The sequence below is a fragment of the Xylocopa sonorina genome, chromosome 9, assembly GCF_050948175.1.
Source record: "Xylocopa sonorina isolate GNS202 chromosome 9, iyXylSono1_principal, whole genome shotgun sequence".
NCBI lineage: Eukaryota > Metazoa > Arthropoda > Insecta > Hymenoptera > Apidae > Xylocopa > Xylocopa sonorina.
This window is the reverse complement of record NC_135201.1, coordinates 3,896,246-3,913,711: the sequence shown is the minus strand read 5'-3', so window position 1 is coordinate 3,913,711 and position 17,466 is coordinate 3,896,246. Positions and strand designations below refer to the sequence as shown.

Sequence of the window (17,466 nt, the reverse complement as noted above, 5' to 3'; positions counted from 1 at the left end):
TTTTGTAAATGGTTATATTGTTTTGTGATTGGATAGTCAGTCGTGTAAAAGAAGAATTTAAAAATGGTTCTCAATGTTTTAGATAAAAAGGCAAGTCAGTACTACCTGTTGGAGTATAAAAACTTTGCGTGCAAAAGTTAGGAGCATTCTTATCGTCTTTTTTAAAAATCTCTTCTTTAATTAAAGGAATGCAATTGATCTACTTGTCGGTGTCCCTTGTCCTTGTGTTTCTTCGTTGAATAGTGAGCGGTTAATATAATACAGAGGTACTGAACAACCACAGAGTATCAAAAATGGTGCATAAGACATCGCGCGTTATCATTCCCCACCCGACCATCGGTTATACCTTCTCAGCGTCAACTTTTACCAGTACGCTTAACCACTTATCCACATTTCCTTTCCCTTTTTGCGTTTAGTGAAGAACACGTGTACGAGTATAAAATGAATTCGCACGGAGAACATTGATTCAGTTAATCGCGACATGTGGTCGCGATACACGCGTGCCGGCTGCATCGTCTCTGTTCAAAAAATCTTGTGATTTTCGTGTACTATAGACTTGTACCTTCGTTGTGCTTCGACAATACGAACAAAAATAATCGCGCTGGTTTATATTTAAATTTCATTTGTCTTTGAGTGACGTTCATAGATTTATGTTCTTAATTTCCAATCGTATATCTTTAATCCGTTCCATTTAAACAGCTGACCGACTGAGAGTCCGAAAACGTACATATTTTCGATCACATAATGCTGTCCGCCTGGAAAACGTGTTGTAAGTAACTCTCGCATTCTACAATCGCGTTGGTGAAATCACATTTTCTCGATTTTGTCAATTAAGACAGTTTTCCGCTAACGGTCATGTAGGTTTTCCAAGAGACTTCTGCAATTACCGTGCTGTTACCATTTGACTTTAGTACTTAATTTCCATATTATTACGCGAATTACCGTAAGTCATTTACAGTTTTACAATACTTATCTGACTTTTCAATTATACACAATCCTCGATACTTGTAAACTCCGGCAAGGTATTAATGGAACACCGATTTCACTTTGCACAGCCTAGTAAAGGTGCATTTCGTAAGATAGAAAACATAGAATGACCAATGTAAGTTAGTAATTAAATGAATAATATATAGCAAAGATAAAAATGAAGTTAGATAAAAAAATGCATTTTATTACTGTTTTAACACTGATATTAACATATAAATATGTTGTTTAGCAATTCATTCTTTCTTGGAATCATTCGGTTTATAAATGATTAATGAAATCTAATAACAAGTTATACAGCGGTATACCATATTTTATAGTGATGTAGATATTCCAAATTTTGCGACTCGTGCAGTTAGGTAATGCGTACTTACCAGTATGAAATTACAGTGAGCGGGTAGAAAACCAAGTGGAAATCTGCACTTTATTTCAATCCATAATTGGCCGTTGCTTCAAGTATGTTCGACTAAACGGAATTTTAACATTTTTTATCGAACGTTCCTGAAATGTTTCCGTGCGCGCAGCAAAAAATTGTTTTTTGTCCTCGGGAGAACCGAAGCAAAGCGGTGCAACGCGTGGTGCGGAACCGGAGAGGAATAAAAGAGTTGTGCAAAAAGTTTTCAATTTCGCGTGTAACGAAAATGTCAGTACGTTCCGATTAAAGAAAAATTTTACATAATATTAAGCAATAGTTTATGTTGGACGGTGATTAAAAATTTCCAGACTCGGCAAGATTAGTGGTTAATTGAAACAAGGAAAATAATTAGTTTCTTCAGAGAGGATTACCAATATTTAAGATCATTTGTATCTATATTGTTTGTCATATTATAGAGCGGAGTATGTCAACAATTGCTTTTGTCGTTATCTTTGCGCCGAATCAACGTCTCTGTCTGCCGATATGATCATTCCGTACATCACACCTTAAATATTATTGGTAGTTTTTTGACTCCTTCTGTTTGGATTTTCCGTCCACCGTTAGATAAGATAAACTCGCTGATGCTGCTCGTGGTATTTCACACTGAACTTTAACAAGCGAACAAATTTATGCGATTGTTAGATTGGCGTTGATCGATCGATAATTAGAATGTCGAGAGACGTTTTCTATAGACACACAGGTGTTCTCAGTTTTTTTTAAAACAATTGCTTTGCGCGATATCGCGTAAAATGTTATTAGTTCCCTTTTCTTTTCAATTTAACTAACGGTACTTATCCTGACTTCGTCTTTTTCGTGCGAACTTTTCCCAGATGAATATTCCTATCTCCCAGGATGAGAAACTGCATCAAATTAATTCGAACAAATGATGTGACACAAAACGTCCTGATAATAGCCTCTGTGTGTGTTTGTGTGTGTGTGTGAGTATGCGTGTTTGTGTAGTGTTGTAAAACATGAAATCTCATGGTATTAAATACGTACAATGTTTACCCATGACATCTTGAAAGGTCTGTTATCTTTTGGTCCGAATACTAATCGGATAAAGTTTTGTTTGATTTCATCAATTAAGCAAAGAAATGGGTTTTTCACCTGTTTCGTCATTGTTTCGAGTTTCTCGGATGTTAAAGCGAGACTTAAGTGATCTCACCGTTTGACATAATAATTGATAGAAGGTAATTATAATCGATTGCAACACAATCTCTTTCGTAACGTTCCCTCGAATTGTAATTACGTAATTAAAATCAAAGCACGAATTATCCTTATAGGAAAACCGCGTATGACCTTTTCATTCAAGGATGCGTTGCTTGTCAAAATTCTCTCTCTCTCTTCTTCTCTTTCTCAAACACGTACTTATTTCCGCTGTTAATTTTGTCAGTCGAATGCTTGCCGTTTACCTTTTCAGTAAGCACAAGTCGAAATTGAAATTATGCTATGCTGAACTCAGTAATACGTGCAAGGAATCTGACCTTTACCCAGATAGGTCCGTACGGCTCGTTAGACGGCTGCCAATAGGGAAAGGCTCTGCTGCTAATCGTCATTCCTTCCGCGCTGTTGACCTCGGGCTTTCTTTGCGACAGCGTGAGCCTATTTATTGATAGTATTACCAATAAAAGATGTTTACCGTACACAGGTGGAAGAATACCACAACGATGGATATTCGCGATAATGGGTTTTTTGGCATTGCTCAATGCTTACGCGATGAGGGTCTGCCTGTCAATTACCATTACCGAGATGGTACGAGCGCCGGAAAAGACAATCCACAGTAGCGAGCACAGTTGCCCGGTGGTAGAGGAAGACTGGCACGTCAATGAAGTGAGGCCATCGAACGCGAAGAAGTATGATTGGGACGGAGAATTGCAGGTAAGGAAGGTCACGTCCGCGTTCACATTTGTGTGCGGCTACGTGTATGTATGTAATTATTATATTTTAATGCTTTTCTTTTTCCGTAGGGTATAATCTTGTCATCGTTTTACGGAGGCTACGTGCTGACACATTTGCCTGGCGGGATGCTGTCCGAAAAGTTCGGTGGGAAACATTCCCTCGGTTTGGGAATCCTTGCGACGGCAGTGTTCACGTTGATTACACCGGTTGTTGTAGAATACGGAGAGGCAACAGGGTTGATCATTTTACGTGTACTGATGGGTCTCTGCGAAGGTACAACGTTTCCAGCGCTGAACGCAATGCTGGCGCAGTGGACACCGCCGGAAGAAAGATCGAAGATCGGCTCGTTGGTATTCGCCGGTGCCCAACTTGGCACCGTATTCGCGAATTCACTATCCGGCCTTATTCTTCATTACTCGGTGATAGGGTGGCCGGCTGTATTTTATGTGTTCGGTAGTATCGGAGTCGTTTGGTTTTTGGTATGGTGTGTTACGTGTTATAATAATCCGGACACGCATCCATTCATTTCCGAGAGGGAGAAGAATTTCTTGCAAGAAAGGATGCAAGCGCACACGCATAAAAAGCCACCCTCGGTACCATGGCGGCATATGCTTACGTCTGTACCACTTTGGGCACTGATAGCTGCGCAAGTCGGTCACGATTGGGGGTTTTTCACCTTAGTGAACGATCTACCAAAGTATATGAGCAGCGTGCTCAAGTACTCGATCAAAAGCAACGGATTACTCTCTGCCTTACCTTATTTGACCATGTGGCTCTGCAGTGTAATAACGTCCTGTCTAGCTGATTGGATGATCACAAGCGGTCTGATGTCGCGTACCAATGTGCGTAAACTAGGTACCACCATTGCCTCGCTTGGGCCAGGTGCATTTATTATCGGTGCGTCTTACGCCGAATGTGACAGAACAACTGTTGTCATCATGTTCACCCTCGGTACAACACTAATGGGTACGTATAAATATTCCGTAAGTAGTGTCATCTCAGAGATCTCAGAACTACTGTATTCGGAGAGTAAAAAATACTATTTTGTATAAATTCTTGCAGACTATTAGACTTAGCTTCATCATTGAAAGTCTATTCTAAATATGAAAAGGTGTCAAGCTGTAATCTTGAATGATGATTTATTTCGTCGTCGTATATATACTTCTTGTATACATACTATGAAATTTTATTCGTGTTATCTGTGGTTTCCGCATACGCAAAATAATATATTTAACTTCAGACCAGTTTAATGTAGTATACTTGATGGAAACTCTCAGTTCCATTCATACTAATATTTTTCAATTTTTTTCTTTTTAGGAACATTTTATCCGGGAATGAAAGTGAACGCTCTCGATCTCAGTCCAAATTATTCCGGCACTTTGATGGCTTTGGTAAATGGAATAGGTGCTATTACCGGTATAGTGACACCATATATCGTCGGTGTGTTAACTCTGAACGAAACCGTTTACGAATGGAGACTCGTATTTTGGATAGTTTTCGGTGTTTTTGTTCTGACGAACATAATTTTTATACTGTACGCGAGTGGTGAGGTCGAGTACTGGAACGATCCTGAATTCATCAGGCGGGAAAGAGAGGAGAAACGAGCGAAAATAGAAAATGAAAAAAAGAAAAAGGCTGAGAAACCTCGCCCCTAAAAACAAATATATATTTCGACCGAAAATATTTTCATTCGATAAAGTCTCGTGACTTCGGGCAATGATGACACAACGCGCGTAATTTTTGCGATATGAACATGAGAATACGTGAGCGTGATATATGCACAAGTGATATTGGTTAAGCACAAAAATGTGAAATATGTTTGCTTCGTTAATTTTCATGATTATCCAACTTATCTAACTCATTAGAGTTTCTATCAATGTAAAACAGTCTTACCATTCGCGCATATACTGTTCGCGTAGGGTACTGTTCAACAATCCCTCGGTATTATCCTAGAGTTTTACCCTAATTTTTTTCCCTTCTAGTCCAAGTTCGAAAGTGAAGACGAATTGAATAACGAAGACAAACTGTTATTCTCTACGTATATCGGGCGCACGTTACTGAGCGAGAATGAAAAACACATCCAGCTGACCAGCGAAATCGACGTGTTCTCGCGACTAACGAGATTCAGTACCTGAAAATATGTATTTTTCTGTCTACGTCGTGCATAATTACGTGCCTGCGATTTACGAGCGTGGTACGTCGTTAAGCGTGCGTGAACACCTTATTTCTTCCATTCGATCCGTGTTATCGAAATAAGTAAGCAAAAGGGAAATGAAAAAGTGTCGTGTAATGTATGTTTTAAATAAACCGCGTGCGTACAGGTCTGTGCATATGTACATATGTAGGATAGGAATACGTACGATTTTATAGCACATAAAATACATTCGTACGATAAACTTTAACGTCAATTTTAGCGTTTCTCTCTTTGTTTTAATGTGATGACAAAAAGTCAGATTTGTTCTTCGATTCCATTTTACATACATAATTACGCATACACAATCAGGACTTGTAATACTTTTACTAGGTATAAACAGTTGTCAGACATTGTGTACGTAAACATATACATAGTATTATATTTATATCGTTTAACATAACGATTGCATTTTGTGTTTTTTTTTTTGTTTTTCTCTTTTTTTTTACAAATATTCTATACACTATTCGTATCGTATATTATTTACAAATATTTTCAATCTTTTGGATTGTCCAACGATTCTTTTTACAAAATTTATTGATGGCCACAGTATTATGTAAATTTGGGATCCAATATGTTTAATATACGGAACGCTGACAATTTGTGATCCTCAAGAAAGATTGCTTTCTGCCTATCTATGCTCAAGTGATGTTTTGAGAATTTTAAGTTGTCTGCCCTCCACGCGTTACACATATGGGACTCCAACTTTCTTTGAGCATGCAGAGTCACTGCGTGTTATATGTATATATGCATGTATGTACAGTGCAAAAGGTACGTTTGTCCTTTGTTTTGGCGGTAATTAAACTTAATCGGTTATCTAATTCGAGGGCAAGGTCCAAGTAAGAGGTACATCGACCTTCTTCTTCTCATGTTTTCTTCTTTGACCACGGTACCTTGCTTTGTTCGGGCTCCAATCGATATTATCTTGGACTCTCCAAGACGTTGGCGGTATTGCACAATTTTTCTGGTACATATTTATAAACTGTAGCGATTCTGCTTCAACAGTGTTTGTAAATATATAATCAACGTGATAGTACTCCTTTAACGTTGGCTCTTTACGAAAAGCCTGTATAGCACACCAAACGTGCGAAAGCAAACAGGGAAATCGAGAAAGCCAATAATCAGTGAACTTATTGGGGATGTCTCCAAGGTTTTCTTGAGCTTGTGGACTTAATTCTCTATAGTGATGCTTCTACGGAAAATAGTTAAAATCATTAAATGAACGTTTAAATATTTAGACAGGATGTTAATGTTTGAAAACTGTCTATTTATTTATATTGCCGTACCTTGTTGCGCAGTGCTCTTAACAGATCTCTAACACTTTCTCCTCGGTAACTCCTATATTTTCGAAGATCAGTTGCAACTTCTACGTCAATAAGCAATCTCCAATCTCCTTGAATCACTCGGTTGTTATCGGATTCCAGTGCAATTAAAATTGGACTATCATACTGCTCCTTTTCCACTCGATCACTCACGTCCTAATTACAAAAATGATGAAATGGCAAATGTAAATGTCAGATTAAGAGAGCACTACTAAAATAATACAAACTAAGCTACTTGAAAAATCACGGTAGAAACTTTTTATTCTAGAAAAATAACTTTGAAAATTCGCTAAATACGTGTTTCAGCATCCATTTTGTCATGTGTTGCATTAATAGTGTGTTTTTACTTTCAATTTGCAATGTCATTTTGATCAGAAACGAAACTACAATCGCAATATTGTTACTCTTAATTTCTCATCCTATTTTTGCTTCTAGAATTATATCTTTCATTCGCGATAATCTGTAGCTGAACATTTTATGTAAATAGAAAATACCTGGAAAAATGCAAGAATTCGAGTAGAATCCCAGAATATTGGATGATCATGAACAGCCGTTACCGGTGGACGTTCCGATGGATTATTTGCGATCATCGCTTTTATTAGCACCAACGCCAATTCTTTGTCGTTCTGTGAGATTCTGTCATGAAGGGCCGTTAAGTCGCTTTCACCGCCTGTAATGATGTTTGAATACATTTATTATTAGGAGTAGAAGCATCGACCAAAGATGAAAGGAGAAAGGATAAAGTTGTACGTCATATGCATCAAAGGTGCTGATATATCAAAGAAAATAGACAAAATAATTTGAATAAATAAATTATAATACTTAGTCTCTTACAAAGAATATTAGCCTGACGCCGCAATGGATCTCCAAATGGATGTTTTCCATCGGAGAGAACGTAGTAAAAAACGCAGCCTAAAGAAAAGATATCTACGGCACATGTCGTTCTATTTCCGTTTAACATTTCGGGTGCGATCCAACCATCTGTTCCTGTTACACCCGATCTACGTGAAAAAGATACACGACCCAGCTGAAGTTTCTTGCACAAACCAAAATCCGATATCATGGCCCTTACTTCTCCACGTGGTCCTGGTGTTGACAGTAACACGTTGTGCGGTTTGATATCTCTATGAACTGTTAAAGTATTGAAAAATTTAAATTAAAATGGAATTTATTGTTACAGCTATAAGAGGAACACAAAAGTTTACCAATATCGAGGAGATGTAAATGAGCTAATCCTGACGTGGCCTGTCGTAGAATACTTTTTGCGGATATTTTTTGTTTATCGTATTTTCCTCCCACGTAATCCTGCAAAGTCGCCTCAGCTAGTTCCAACGCGATATACCTAAACATTCTGTCTTGTTCGGTACAAAAATATCGTACAACATTCGCATGTGCATCAGATTCCCTGAGTAATGCCACTTCTCGGTCAGCAAAGGTAAAACAATCAGGTAACAAACGCTTTACAGCTACAGAACGTCCATCGAATTCTCCTCTGAAAATGTAAATTTTCAATGTAATACTCGTAGATATTAGACTCTCGTTAATATCTCAAGTTAAACACAAGAGTTCTTGTTTCTTTCTGTACATCCAACTATGTGAGGCGTTACATCTTATCTACCATTAAGATTAGAAAATATCCGATTCAACAACGACTACAATATCGAGTAATATTGATCAATTATTACTTGAAGGTAAGCCGAATTTATAAACATAAACAAGAAATAGAAATCGATCGCGTTTAAGTAAGAGCATGGCAGGCCATATAACGCATGGTCTTCATTCTCGATGTCAATCAAGGAAAGTATGCTACGTCCATTACATATATTACCTGTATACAAAAGTCCCCTCACATCCCTTGCCTAAAACTTGTCCAGTATCGAAAGTTATCTTTCCAACTTTCACTACTCCTTCTCCCATATCCTCTGGAATTGCAAGTGAATTGGATCGCGCTCCATAATAGTCATTAGTACGACTACTTTCGCGCGAGCCCTGTGATAAAAAATTGTTTCAGTCTTCAACAATCATTATGCATCAGTCAACTTGTCATGTCTCGCGCATTTTAGCGTAGAAATTAGAAAATCTAAAGACGAGAATAAAACAAGAGGATGGCTAAAGAAAAGACTAGTGTGCTAGGAACCAAATTACCTGTGAGAGCTGTTGAAACTCCTTAAATTGCGCATTTAAATACCAAAACATCGCTAGTATACATCCTAACAATACAATTAACGTTAATTTTAATCCTTTATTTTCCTGCTGACTAAGCCAGTTCTTGCTCATTGTGTAAACATTTCGCACAGATTCACGCCACGATTTGTTGCTTTCTATATTATTACGTTCATTATCATCTTGTAATCCGAACAATGGTTGTTTTGTGGAGTTTAAATATCGTAAAGGTAGTGTTTCAATTACAGGATCAGATCGTCCAGTAATTTGAAGCGGTTGTTGATCTTGTAATTTATATTCAGCCGGTATTTCATAATGACCTGTTTTCAATGTTAATCAGTTAATCTGTTATATGGACATAATATTAAATGTGATATTTTTCTTTTCTTTTTTTTTAATCATTATCGTTACCCAGCGTTATTATAGTTTGATATCCAGTCTGAGCAATAGGCTCGGTGTTACCAAAGTATGCGGATTTATCGGGTAAAGGAATATTTCCATTATCATTTTTTCCTAATTGTGGAACGGATAACGGACCTTCAAGTAACAATTGACCGATATTACTCGATATTGTAGCCGTTGTTGAATCAACGAGAGATGGCAAGGCATACAATCCGTGTCTGTGTTGGCCGATATATAATGTTGGACTGCAAAATTGAAAACGAATATGATAAAAGAATTTTATATAGACCATATAATGTTTATTTATATATTATATGATTCTAAAAAAGAAAAATATCGATCACTAACAATAACTGAATGTCGCTTGGTTTATTAGCGAAGCGTTTCAAAAGCAAGTCCAAAGTTTCATCCGCAACGCTAGTAAAAGGAACTGTTAATAAACCGTCTTCTCTTACGATGTACACTGCTATCACCGGACTCTGTACATCCAGCTCCCATAGAATAATTCCCAGTCTTCTATCTACGGTGACAATTCGCCCGGTCGAACTTGTTGTAAAGTGAACTAAATCTACAAGAAAAGAACATCGTTACGATTGTTAATCTATTTAATTATATATAATTGAGCTATGAGTGCCGAACCATAATTTTCTATTCCTTCGGGTTCCATCTTTGTAGCAGAGTAGTCGTAAAATGTCACATTCCATTTCCGATTCTTTTGTTTGCTGTCCACCATGATAATATTATACTCCGTACGTCCCATGAAAACAGCATTTTGCATTTCTACAGGGCATGTATTTTTAACTGGATCAAATCCTAACAGTTGTTCCCTTTTGCCAGTTCTAGGATCAACACCAAACCAAGTATCGATTTTTCTACCAGTGTATAATATCCCATCACTGCTACGACAAGGACTGTTTGCCACAAGTTGTGGGATAGTGAACGGCAGCTTTTTTAAAGCTTCAGTTTCTGCTCCGTACAAATATAAAGAACCATCTTTTGGATCTGGTAAAAACATAGGTCTGAAACAAGTACAAAACTTACATAAGAAGAATGATACAGTACAGAAAGAGTGAAAAGAAGAAGCAAAGAAAACTTGTACAAACTTACGCTGAAGTTCTTGCAAGATCAACTGGTACCTTAACGATTGGTTCTGAAATAAATATTTAAAAAAAGGTAATGCCAATTATGTAAAACTTTTATCCTATAGATTATACCTATTGATAATACCGTTACTTTGCTGCCAAAGTACATTTCCAGAACGTTGTTCGACTCCGATAAGAGAACCATCCAGTGTAGAAAACATTAAGAGAGGATCATCTTGTTCAGATATTAATTCTGTATCTCTTTCCTGTTTATATTATAAAACATTAGTCTCAAATTTACAAAAAGAAATATTCATATTAGAGAAAATATAATAAAATACTCATACGTTTTCCTCCAAATCATCTGATTGTTCCGATCCTTCCGATGCGTCGCAAACAATCACATTGGATGCTCCAATGAGCAAAAAGATCAGTGTCAAAGATTTGAGTCGCATGATTTATAAAAAAGTTTTTTATCAACAATCTCATGGATCAAATGAAAATGAAGTTATAACACGTTGTATTTAAGGAATACAAATTATATGTATAAAATGGAAAAATATTCTAATTCCATGTTCTTCTTCATAGCAAATGATAATCTTCTTCGTCATCTTGTCCAAGCATATGCATAACGTTGATAAATCTCTTCTAAATATTCTTCATCGTATTGCTTCCACATACAGAATACAACATTAAAAAATATCTTGCTTCCCTTTGCCTTCATATATATTATTGGCACTATAATGTATGATGTTTACATATATATGTATAGATACACATATACATATTGAATATCCTGTATAAACTGGATAATAATTATTTTAAAAAGTAATAGAAATCTGCTTCCATAATTATCATTGTTACTGGTGTGTGCCTCAAAATGTAAAATTATAATAGTTCTGAGACAAAATGTCACAAGGTGCATACATATTTCAAATGAAAACGTATGTGTATTTTTGTCATGTACAGTTAGTTTACTTTCAGAATGATTACATCAACGATGTAATAATATAATTGTATACAATACTATTGATAATATAAGACTCAAAATTAGGAAAAAAGCGTGTACGACATTTGAATATTTCACTTGCAGCAGATGTCTCAATGATGTCGCGCATGCATCCAAGTCATAGATAACGTCATGGACACGTGGCTCGCGTGTGTCGCTGGACACTGATATGTATGCAGAACGTGTGTGTGTATATTGTTTGTGTACATACGAGCGTATGTAATTAGTAAGTAATTCTTTGTTATATTACATAAATGTAATTTTAACGTTGTGTTAATAATTCTATTCCTTGATTAATATTTATATTCGTGACTGAAACTGCATATATATCTTATGCAAATATAATTATTCCAATTAAGCATCCGCATGTATACGTTGTACAAACGTAGCTTTGATAAAATGTAATGAATGGTAGATAGTAGTAGGGAAAAGCATGAACCGATTCTACAGAGTACGCGTAAACATGAAAATGTAAAGTTTATAAAATGAACTGTTGCGATGTTGTTATTAAGCGTTGCTATTAATACACACAGGTATACATATATAAAAACATAACTATATACATACGTATGTATGTGCCTACGCGCATGAAAAAGGAACGCAAAATTCCTGGATATCGAGTGACGGTACAAATGCTTTTTCTATCGTTGTCAATCCGAAGAATGATCGAAGTAATAATGTTGCGAAATTGCGAGATGGCAATCTTTGCAAATAACAGTATGGTAGTTGATGTTCGTCACGATGTTCTTTAAACAATGTTTACCTGTCTACTGATTATCGAACCAAACAATTTGCTTTGACCATGAGTACGAAGCATAGTCCGAGGAAAGTGACATTGGCCATGATAAAGGGTAAGAATGAATTTAAACGTATAAATAGAATTTAATTCGTATTCGTCCATTATTAAAGCGTTACGTTAATAGCGCCCATTACTGAAGCGATATTCTACCGATTTTTTGTTTCTTTTTCGGCAAGGTAAACCTATAACCACCTCAGTTCCTGTAATTCATTATCATGCCAGTGACGATGAACTGGAAGAAATATATCCAAGCACGGACGAAGAGAAACGGTTAACCCCCGACTTCGAGAAAATTTCATCCAAGTTATCTGGTTCTCCGTCCAAGTCCGCGCATGAATCGGATATCGCCGAACATAAGTCGGAGGCTCGAACTGTCAGTGCGGAGAATATTCTGTTGGAAGGCACTCCGCCGTCGCTAGATCCATGGAAGGTATTTTCTGATCTTAAAGGGAAAATAACCAAGACGTTTGAGGAAAAATTGTCTGAGATTAAAAGTGACAAGAGAAAGCGGCGCCATTCTAGAGCAGAAAGTTCAAGCATTAGTGACTCGGAAGATCAAGGATGCGTTACTCCTTCCATTGAAAAAGTCGACGACAAACAGGTAAACGAGTCCACCACAACGATTGTTCATCGTAGAGGGAATGCAGCTAGATACGTAGGTTTTTCTGAAGTAAAGACTGGCTTGAAAGATAAAAGTTTACAGGATGAGTCTGTGGAAAGCGGCATCGAAGCATCAGAATTTTCTCAAGATATTATCCAAGATGTTGCTCTTTCTTCGAATAATGATTCACCAACTGCAAATCCGGTTAATAACGATACCTGTACTACATTTCCACAACAAACTTATGCACGTTCTATAGTATTTCCAAAGAAAATAAACTTTAAGTCTATATTTTCACATTCGATCAAACAATTAATTTTTCAAGCGATTTATAAATCTGTTGCTGCTCTCATTGTCATTTGTTGCATTTACTACGTCATTCCATTAGCAGAGTATTTACTGGGATTTATGATGGGAATTTTTGCAACAGTTACTTTTTACGACATAGCAACAAAACTTAAGAAAATTTTAACCACTTTACCAGAAGAAAGGTACGTTTCTAGTCCGCCAATACCTGTTTTAGAGATTCCAGCTGTGGAAGAGCACGCTGTGGTAGAAAGATTTCAAGGTTGGCTGAATGAACTCCCCTATAGTTATGAACCAAATAATTACCACGTGGCTCGTACAAAGTCAGTTTTCTTCAGATTAGAGGGAAGCGTCTTGCGTATCATGGAAACACGCATGAAAGTACCAAAGAAAGCTGTTTGGGATGAAGCAAAGCATAAATTAAAATTCGTTAAACGGCGAGTTTATAATTTATCTGGAGCAAAGGTAGAACTTCTCCCCTATGGACTTACCAAGAAGAGAAGATGGAGTAAAAAATATCCAATTTGTATAACACTTGATAAAAAATCTTTAATTTGTAATGTCATTTTAAAGAGTGCAATTAATGATGAGTCTACAATGAGTAATTATAATAAAATGTCCCCGACGAAAAAGGTAATATATAAATCTGATAAAAAATGTATAAAGGAATGGGAAGAAGAGACACAAGACGAAGATGAAATTTGGCTTGTCAACACTGAAGATGAAGAATCATTCGTAAAACAAGACGTCTGTAGGCGTGGGGAAGAGAAAGACGTTAGTCAAAATAACAGTGACAGAGAAAACTACAGTTATGATGCGGTTAGCGGTGACGTTGACAACGAACTTGTGAAATACGAGGATTGTTTTGTAGAAAACGGGGAAACAGAGGAATGTGTGAAAGAAGATAAGAGAAAAGACGAGAAATATTGTAAGGAGCAACGCAAAGAAGATGGTACAGTGAGGAGAAACATAACAAGAGCTTATACTTACATCAATAGAAGACAAAATAAACGAAAAGGAATGATGAATGACAGAAAAATTGGTAAACGATCGTTTGCAGAAAAGTTTAGCAGAAGTAAAGATGGTGAGGAGGAGATGGATGAGGAAGATGAGGAGGAAGAAGAAGAATTTGACATGGATATGGATATAGAGGAGGACGAGGAGGAGGAGATGGAGGAGGATGAAGCAGAAGAAGAGGAGGAGGAGGAAGAAATAATGGAAGTAAATCTAGAACGGGAGGCTGACGAGGGTGAAGGTGAAGAAGGAGAAGAAGAAGAATATGATGAAGAAGAAGATGTACAGGTTGTGATTGATGATGATGATGACTATTACTATAGTGGAATAGAGGGAGAAGGAAAGAAAAAGGAGAAGAAAGAGGAGGGCAAGGGTAAGGAGGAACCACGATTACTAGAACAAAGAAAGAAAAGAAGGAAAGAAAAGGATACAGTGGCGCATTTAAAGAGTTTAAAAAATGCGTTCAAAAAGTATCTCAAAAAAGACAAACGGAAAAATGAATTGAAAATATTTATTTTTGCGAGAGCTGATCGTGAAAAAGAAGATTGGTACAGACGCTTAGTTTCAGCCGCATCCCGGGGCATTAAAAAGCAAGATTCGCTACTGTTTACGAACGATGCGTCATCTAATACGTCTAGCGCTCAAACAACGCAGCAAAAATCTGCAGAATCGAAAAGTTCGTTTGCAGCTAGCAATTCGAACGAAAACGTACCAGAACTTAGTTACAATGCTTACATGGCAAAATATTTGGACAATAGTTCGCTTATGCCGGAAAGTGTATCTTCTACGTCTACTGAGAGCACGCTTTGGATCAATTGTTTAATAGCTCGTATACTCTTTGACGTACGCAAGTGTCCGGAAACTATAAATCTTATACAGGATAAAATACAACGCAAGTTATCCAATATAAAACTACCGTATTTTATGGAGTGTCTTTTGGTTTCAGAAGTAGCAATAGGTCAAGGAGCTCCTATTATTCGCAACGTAACAAGACCAGTGACCAATGAAAGAGGTCTCTGGCTTGATTTGGACATAACGTACAAGGGATCCCTGACCATGACCGTTGAAACAAAATTAAATTTGATGAAACTGACCAGAACTGGATCAATTCCAAGTAACACGAGCGTACTAATTTCTACAGAGAAACACGATTTAATAACCAGATCACCGATTTTTGACAGTGACCTAGAAGATACACCGGAAACGTCCACAGAGGACGATTGCGATACTTCCAAAACGCAGTCGTCTAGTACAACCAAAGAAACAGCGTAAGCAATAACAACGATATTGCTTTTTCATTCGCTTTCCTTACGTCGGAAAAGTATTATATTGACGCGTCTGATGTATTGTTTTTACTTACAGATCCACACAATCGTCTGGAAAGAAGTTTCTTAATATGGTGGATCGTATAGCCGCGAATAAATATTTTCAACACGTAAGCATATCTTTTGTTACATTTTTGCACATTCAACACATTGACTACCACACGAACTTCGGTAAATTTGATCTGTACGTTTCAATTCAATCTGCGGTATTATAACCACATAACAATGAAGTAAAATACGTATCATTATCAGTAGTATATTTATCTCGCTGGTGGTTACTGTTACTCGTAATCGGCAGAATTTCATGATATACATTTCACAGCGCTAACAAACGTAATGTAGAGAGTGAGAAATACAACAAAAATCAGCGGAAAAAAACAATAATTTTGAAAATTCAATACCATCAGTGATTACTACTACGTTGATCAAGTGAGAGCTACTAGGACCTTACTAAAAAAAAATAGATGTCGATTACAAATGATCATGATAGTAATATGGTAGTCAACGTGTTAGTCAAATCAGACTGAATAAGTATTTTGCTTTATAGTAATTTTTAATTGTCAGGCAACCGAGCTTTCCTACGTTCGAAGGGCTATGGAAGGTGTATCTAATACGGAAATTCGATTAATGGTTACCGTTTCAAGTATCGAGGGTTGCCTATCGATAAATATTCCACCGGCACCGTCCGATCGTTTGTGGTACGGTTTCAAACCAGTGCCGAAAGTGAGTCTCACCGTAAAACCTGCGGTGGGTGAGAGAACGGTTAACATCGTATACGTAACTAAATGGATAGAAGCTAAGTTGCTCAGGGAATTTGAGAAACTGGTCGTTCTGCCGAACATGGATGATCTCATTGTGCCATTGTGTCCTAATTATCCTTATACGACAATACGGTAGTCGCATAACGGAATAAACGTACCAATTATCGTATCATATGGTGTCGTATTGTACATAATCCGGTGGCAAGTAAACTTTGGTGGATCTTGTCCAATTCGTAATTGCAATGTTAATTCCGGCAGCTAATGGCAAATATGTTTATCGTTGCAATGTTTCGTATGTGTTACGCTTCAAGTATGTTCTAAAGATATGCAAACGTGTACGTGCATCGTAGCGTCTAGGCAAATTTTGTGGCGCAAGATCTACGATAAAGTCCATCCATGAAGAGAGGTAATAACAAGTTGACTTTGCACCAGATTACACATTTTAGTAAACGGTGATCAGATCAATTCATGTTTATTAAATTCCTAATTATTTGTGGAATGCAAATATCAGTTTGTAATATTTTTGAGTACTTTCAGCGGATTAATTTTTGATAATTTTCTTGGGACCATATATCGCGTTATATTCGTTGCTTAAGAGAGTGTATAAAGTGTATAAATCATACACAAGATACAAGAGAACTTGATGCATAGAGGGAAACTTACGAGCTGCTATGTTTCTATTCAATTTGTGATAATGGTAATTCCGCGGCAGCATCGGCGACTATTTGAAGGAACAATGTATGAAAATTACTATAAATTTAGATAAATCTAAAGGTAATATCATTCATTTATTATCTATATATTAGCTTAATGTAGAACTGTAATACTTTCCTCGCACGAAACAATTTGAGCACGCATATTCATCCGTTTTGCCTCTAGTCGCATAATGATTTACATTTCCTGCGTGTATATGTCGCGATATAACCGTTATTGAACTGACGTTGTAATCTGTAATGCAAGTGAACTTGTATAAAATGAAATTCTAACATTGTATGTATGTATGTGATTATGAACACGATATACATAAAACAAACGTAAATTAGAGCGTGTCCAGAATCGTTTTCCCGGATTTTCAAATTGTTTCTTTAATTACGTTTAATTCTTTACAATTAACAGGTTTGATAGGGACAAAAGGGTTTCAGCACAGTGAATCATATAAAGAAATACATGTAGACGAGTACATATTGTAGATG

General features: G+C 36.8%; 4 protein-coding genes across 8 annotated transcripts in view; 3 read left to right on the top strand and 1 right to left on the bottom strand.

The window, feature by feature from the left end:
* The window catches only part of LOC143427487 (uncharacterized), a 161,142-nt gene that overhangs the window by 41,689 nt on the left and 101,987 nt on the right, over positions 1 to 17,466 (top strand). The window lies entirely within an intron of this gene.
* Positions 475 to 5,892, top strand: LOC143426980 (putative inorganic phosphate cotransporter). The gene is made up of 4 exons (XM_076900753.1): positions 475 to 769; positions 3,048 to 3,277; positions 3,367 to 4,264; positions 4,616 to 5,892. The coding sequence occupies exons 1-4, from the start codon at positions 745 to 747 to the stop codon at positions 4,951 to 4,953; spliced, it is 1,491 nt and encodes a 496-aa protein (XP_076756868.1). The 5' UTR covers positions 475 to 744; the 3' UTR covers positions 4,954 to 5,892.
* On the bottom strand, positions 4,948 to 12,146 carry Ire1 (serine/threonine-protein kinase/endoribonuclease Ire1). 3 transcript variants are annotated; one of them, XM_076900750.1, is made up of 14 exons: positions 12,019 to 12,146; positions 10,806 to 11,196; positions 10,604 to 10,724; positions 10,484 to 10,526; positions 10,016 to 10,395; positions 9,725 to 9,944; positions 9,386 to 9,621; positions 8,957 to 9,294; positions 8,640 to 8,800; positions 8,017 to 8,303; positions 7,646 to 7,942; positions 7,306 to 7,481; positions 6,776 to 6,967; positions 4,948 to 6,681 (listed from the first exon to the last, which is right to left on the bottom strand). In XM_076900750.1, the coding sequence occupies exons 2-14, from the start codon at positions 10,911 to 10,913 to the stop codon at positions 6,307 to 6,309; spliced, it is 2,934 nt and encodes a 977-aa protein (XP_076756865.1). In that variant the 5' UTR covers positions 10,914 to 11,196; positions 12,019 to 12,146; the 3' UTR covers positions 4,948 to 6,306. The 3 variants fall into 3 exon arrangements, with proteins under 3 accessions (XP_076756865.1, XP_076756866.1, XP_076756867.1); XM_076900751.1 differs by lacking the exon at positions 12,019 to 12,146 and adding an exon at positions 11,528 to 11,797; XM_076900752.1 differs by lacking the exon at positions 12,019 to 12,146 and having other exon boundaries at positions 10,610 to 10,724; positions 10,806 to 11,798.
* LOC143426977 (uncharacterized) lies at positions 12,180 to 17,315 on the top strand. 3 transcript variants are annotated; one of them, XR_013102231.1, is made up of 5 exons: positions 12,180 to 12,318; positions 12,443 to 15,455; positions 15,550 to 15,622; positions 16,077 to 16,679; positions 16,811 to 17,046. XR_013102231.1 is itself a non-coding variant. In XM_076900749.1 (5 exons), exons 1-5 carry the CDS (start codon positions 12,270 to 12,272, stop codon positions 16,407 to 16,409), a joined length of 3,366 nt encoding a protein of 1,121 aa, XP_076756864.1. In that variant the 5' UTR covers positions 12,180 to 12,269; the 3' UTR covers positions 16,410 to 17,046. The 3 variants fall into 3 exon arrangements, 2 of the variants coding, with proteins under 2 accessions (XP_076756864.1, XP_076756863.1); XM_076900749.1 differs by having other exon boundaries at positions 12,443 to 12,867; positions 12,970 to 15,455; positions 16,077 to 17,046; XM_076900748.1 differs by having other exon boundaries at positions 16,077 to 17,315.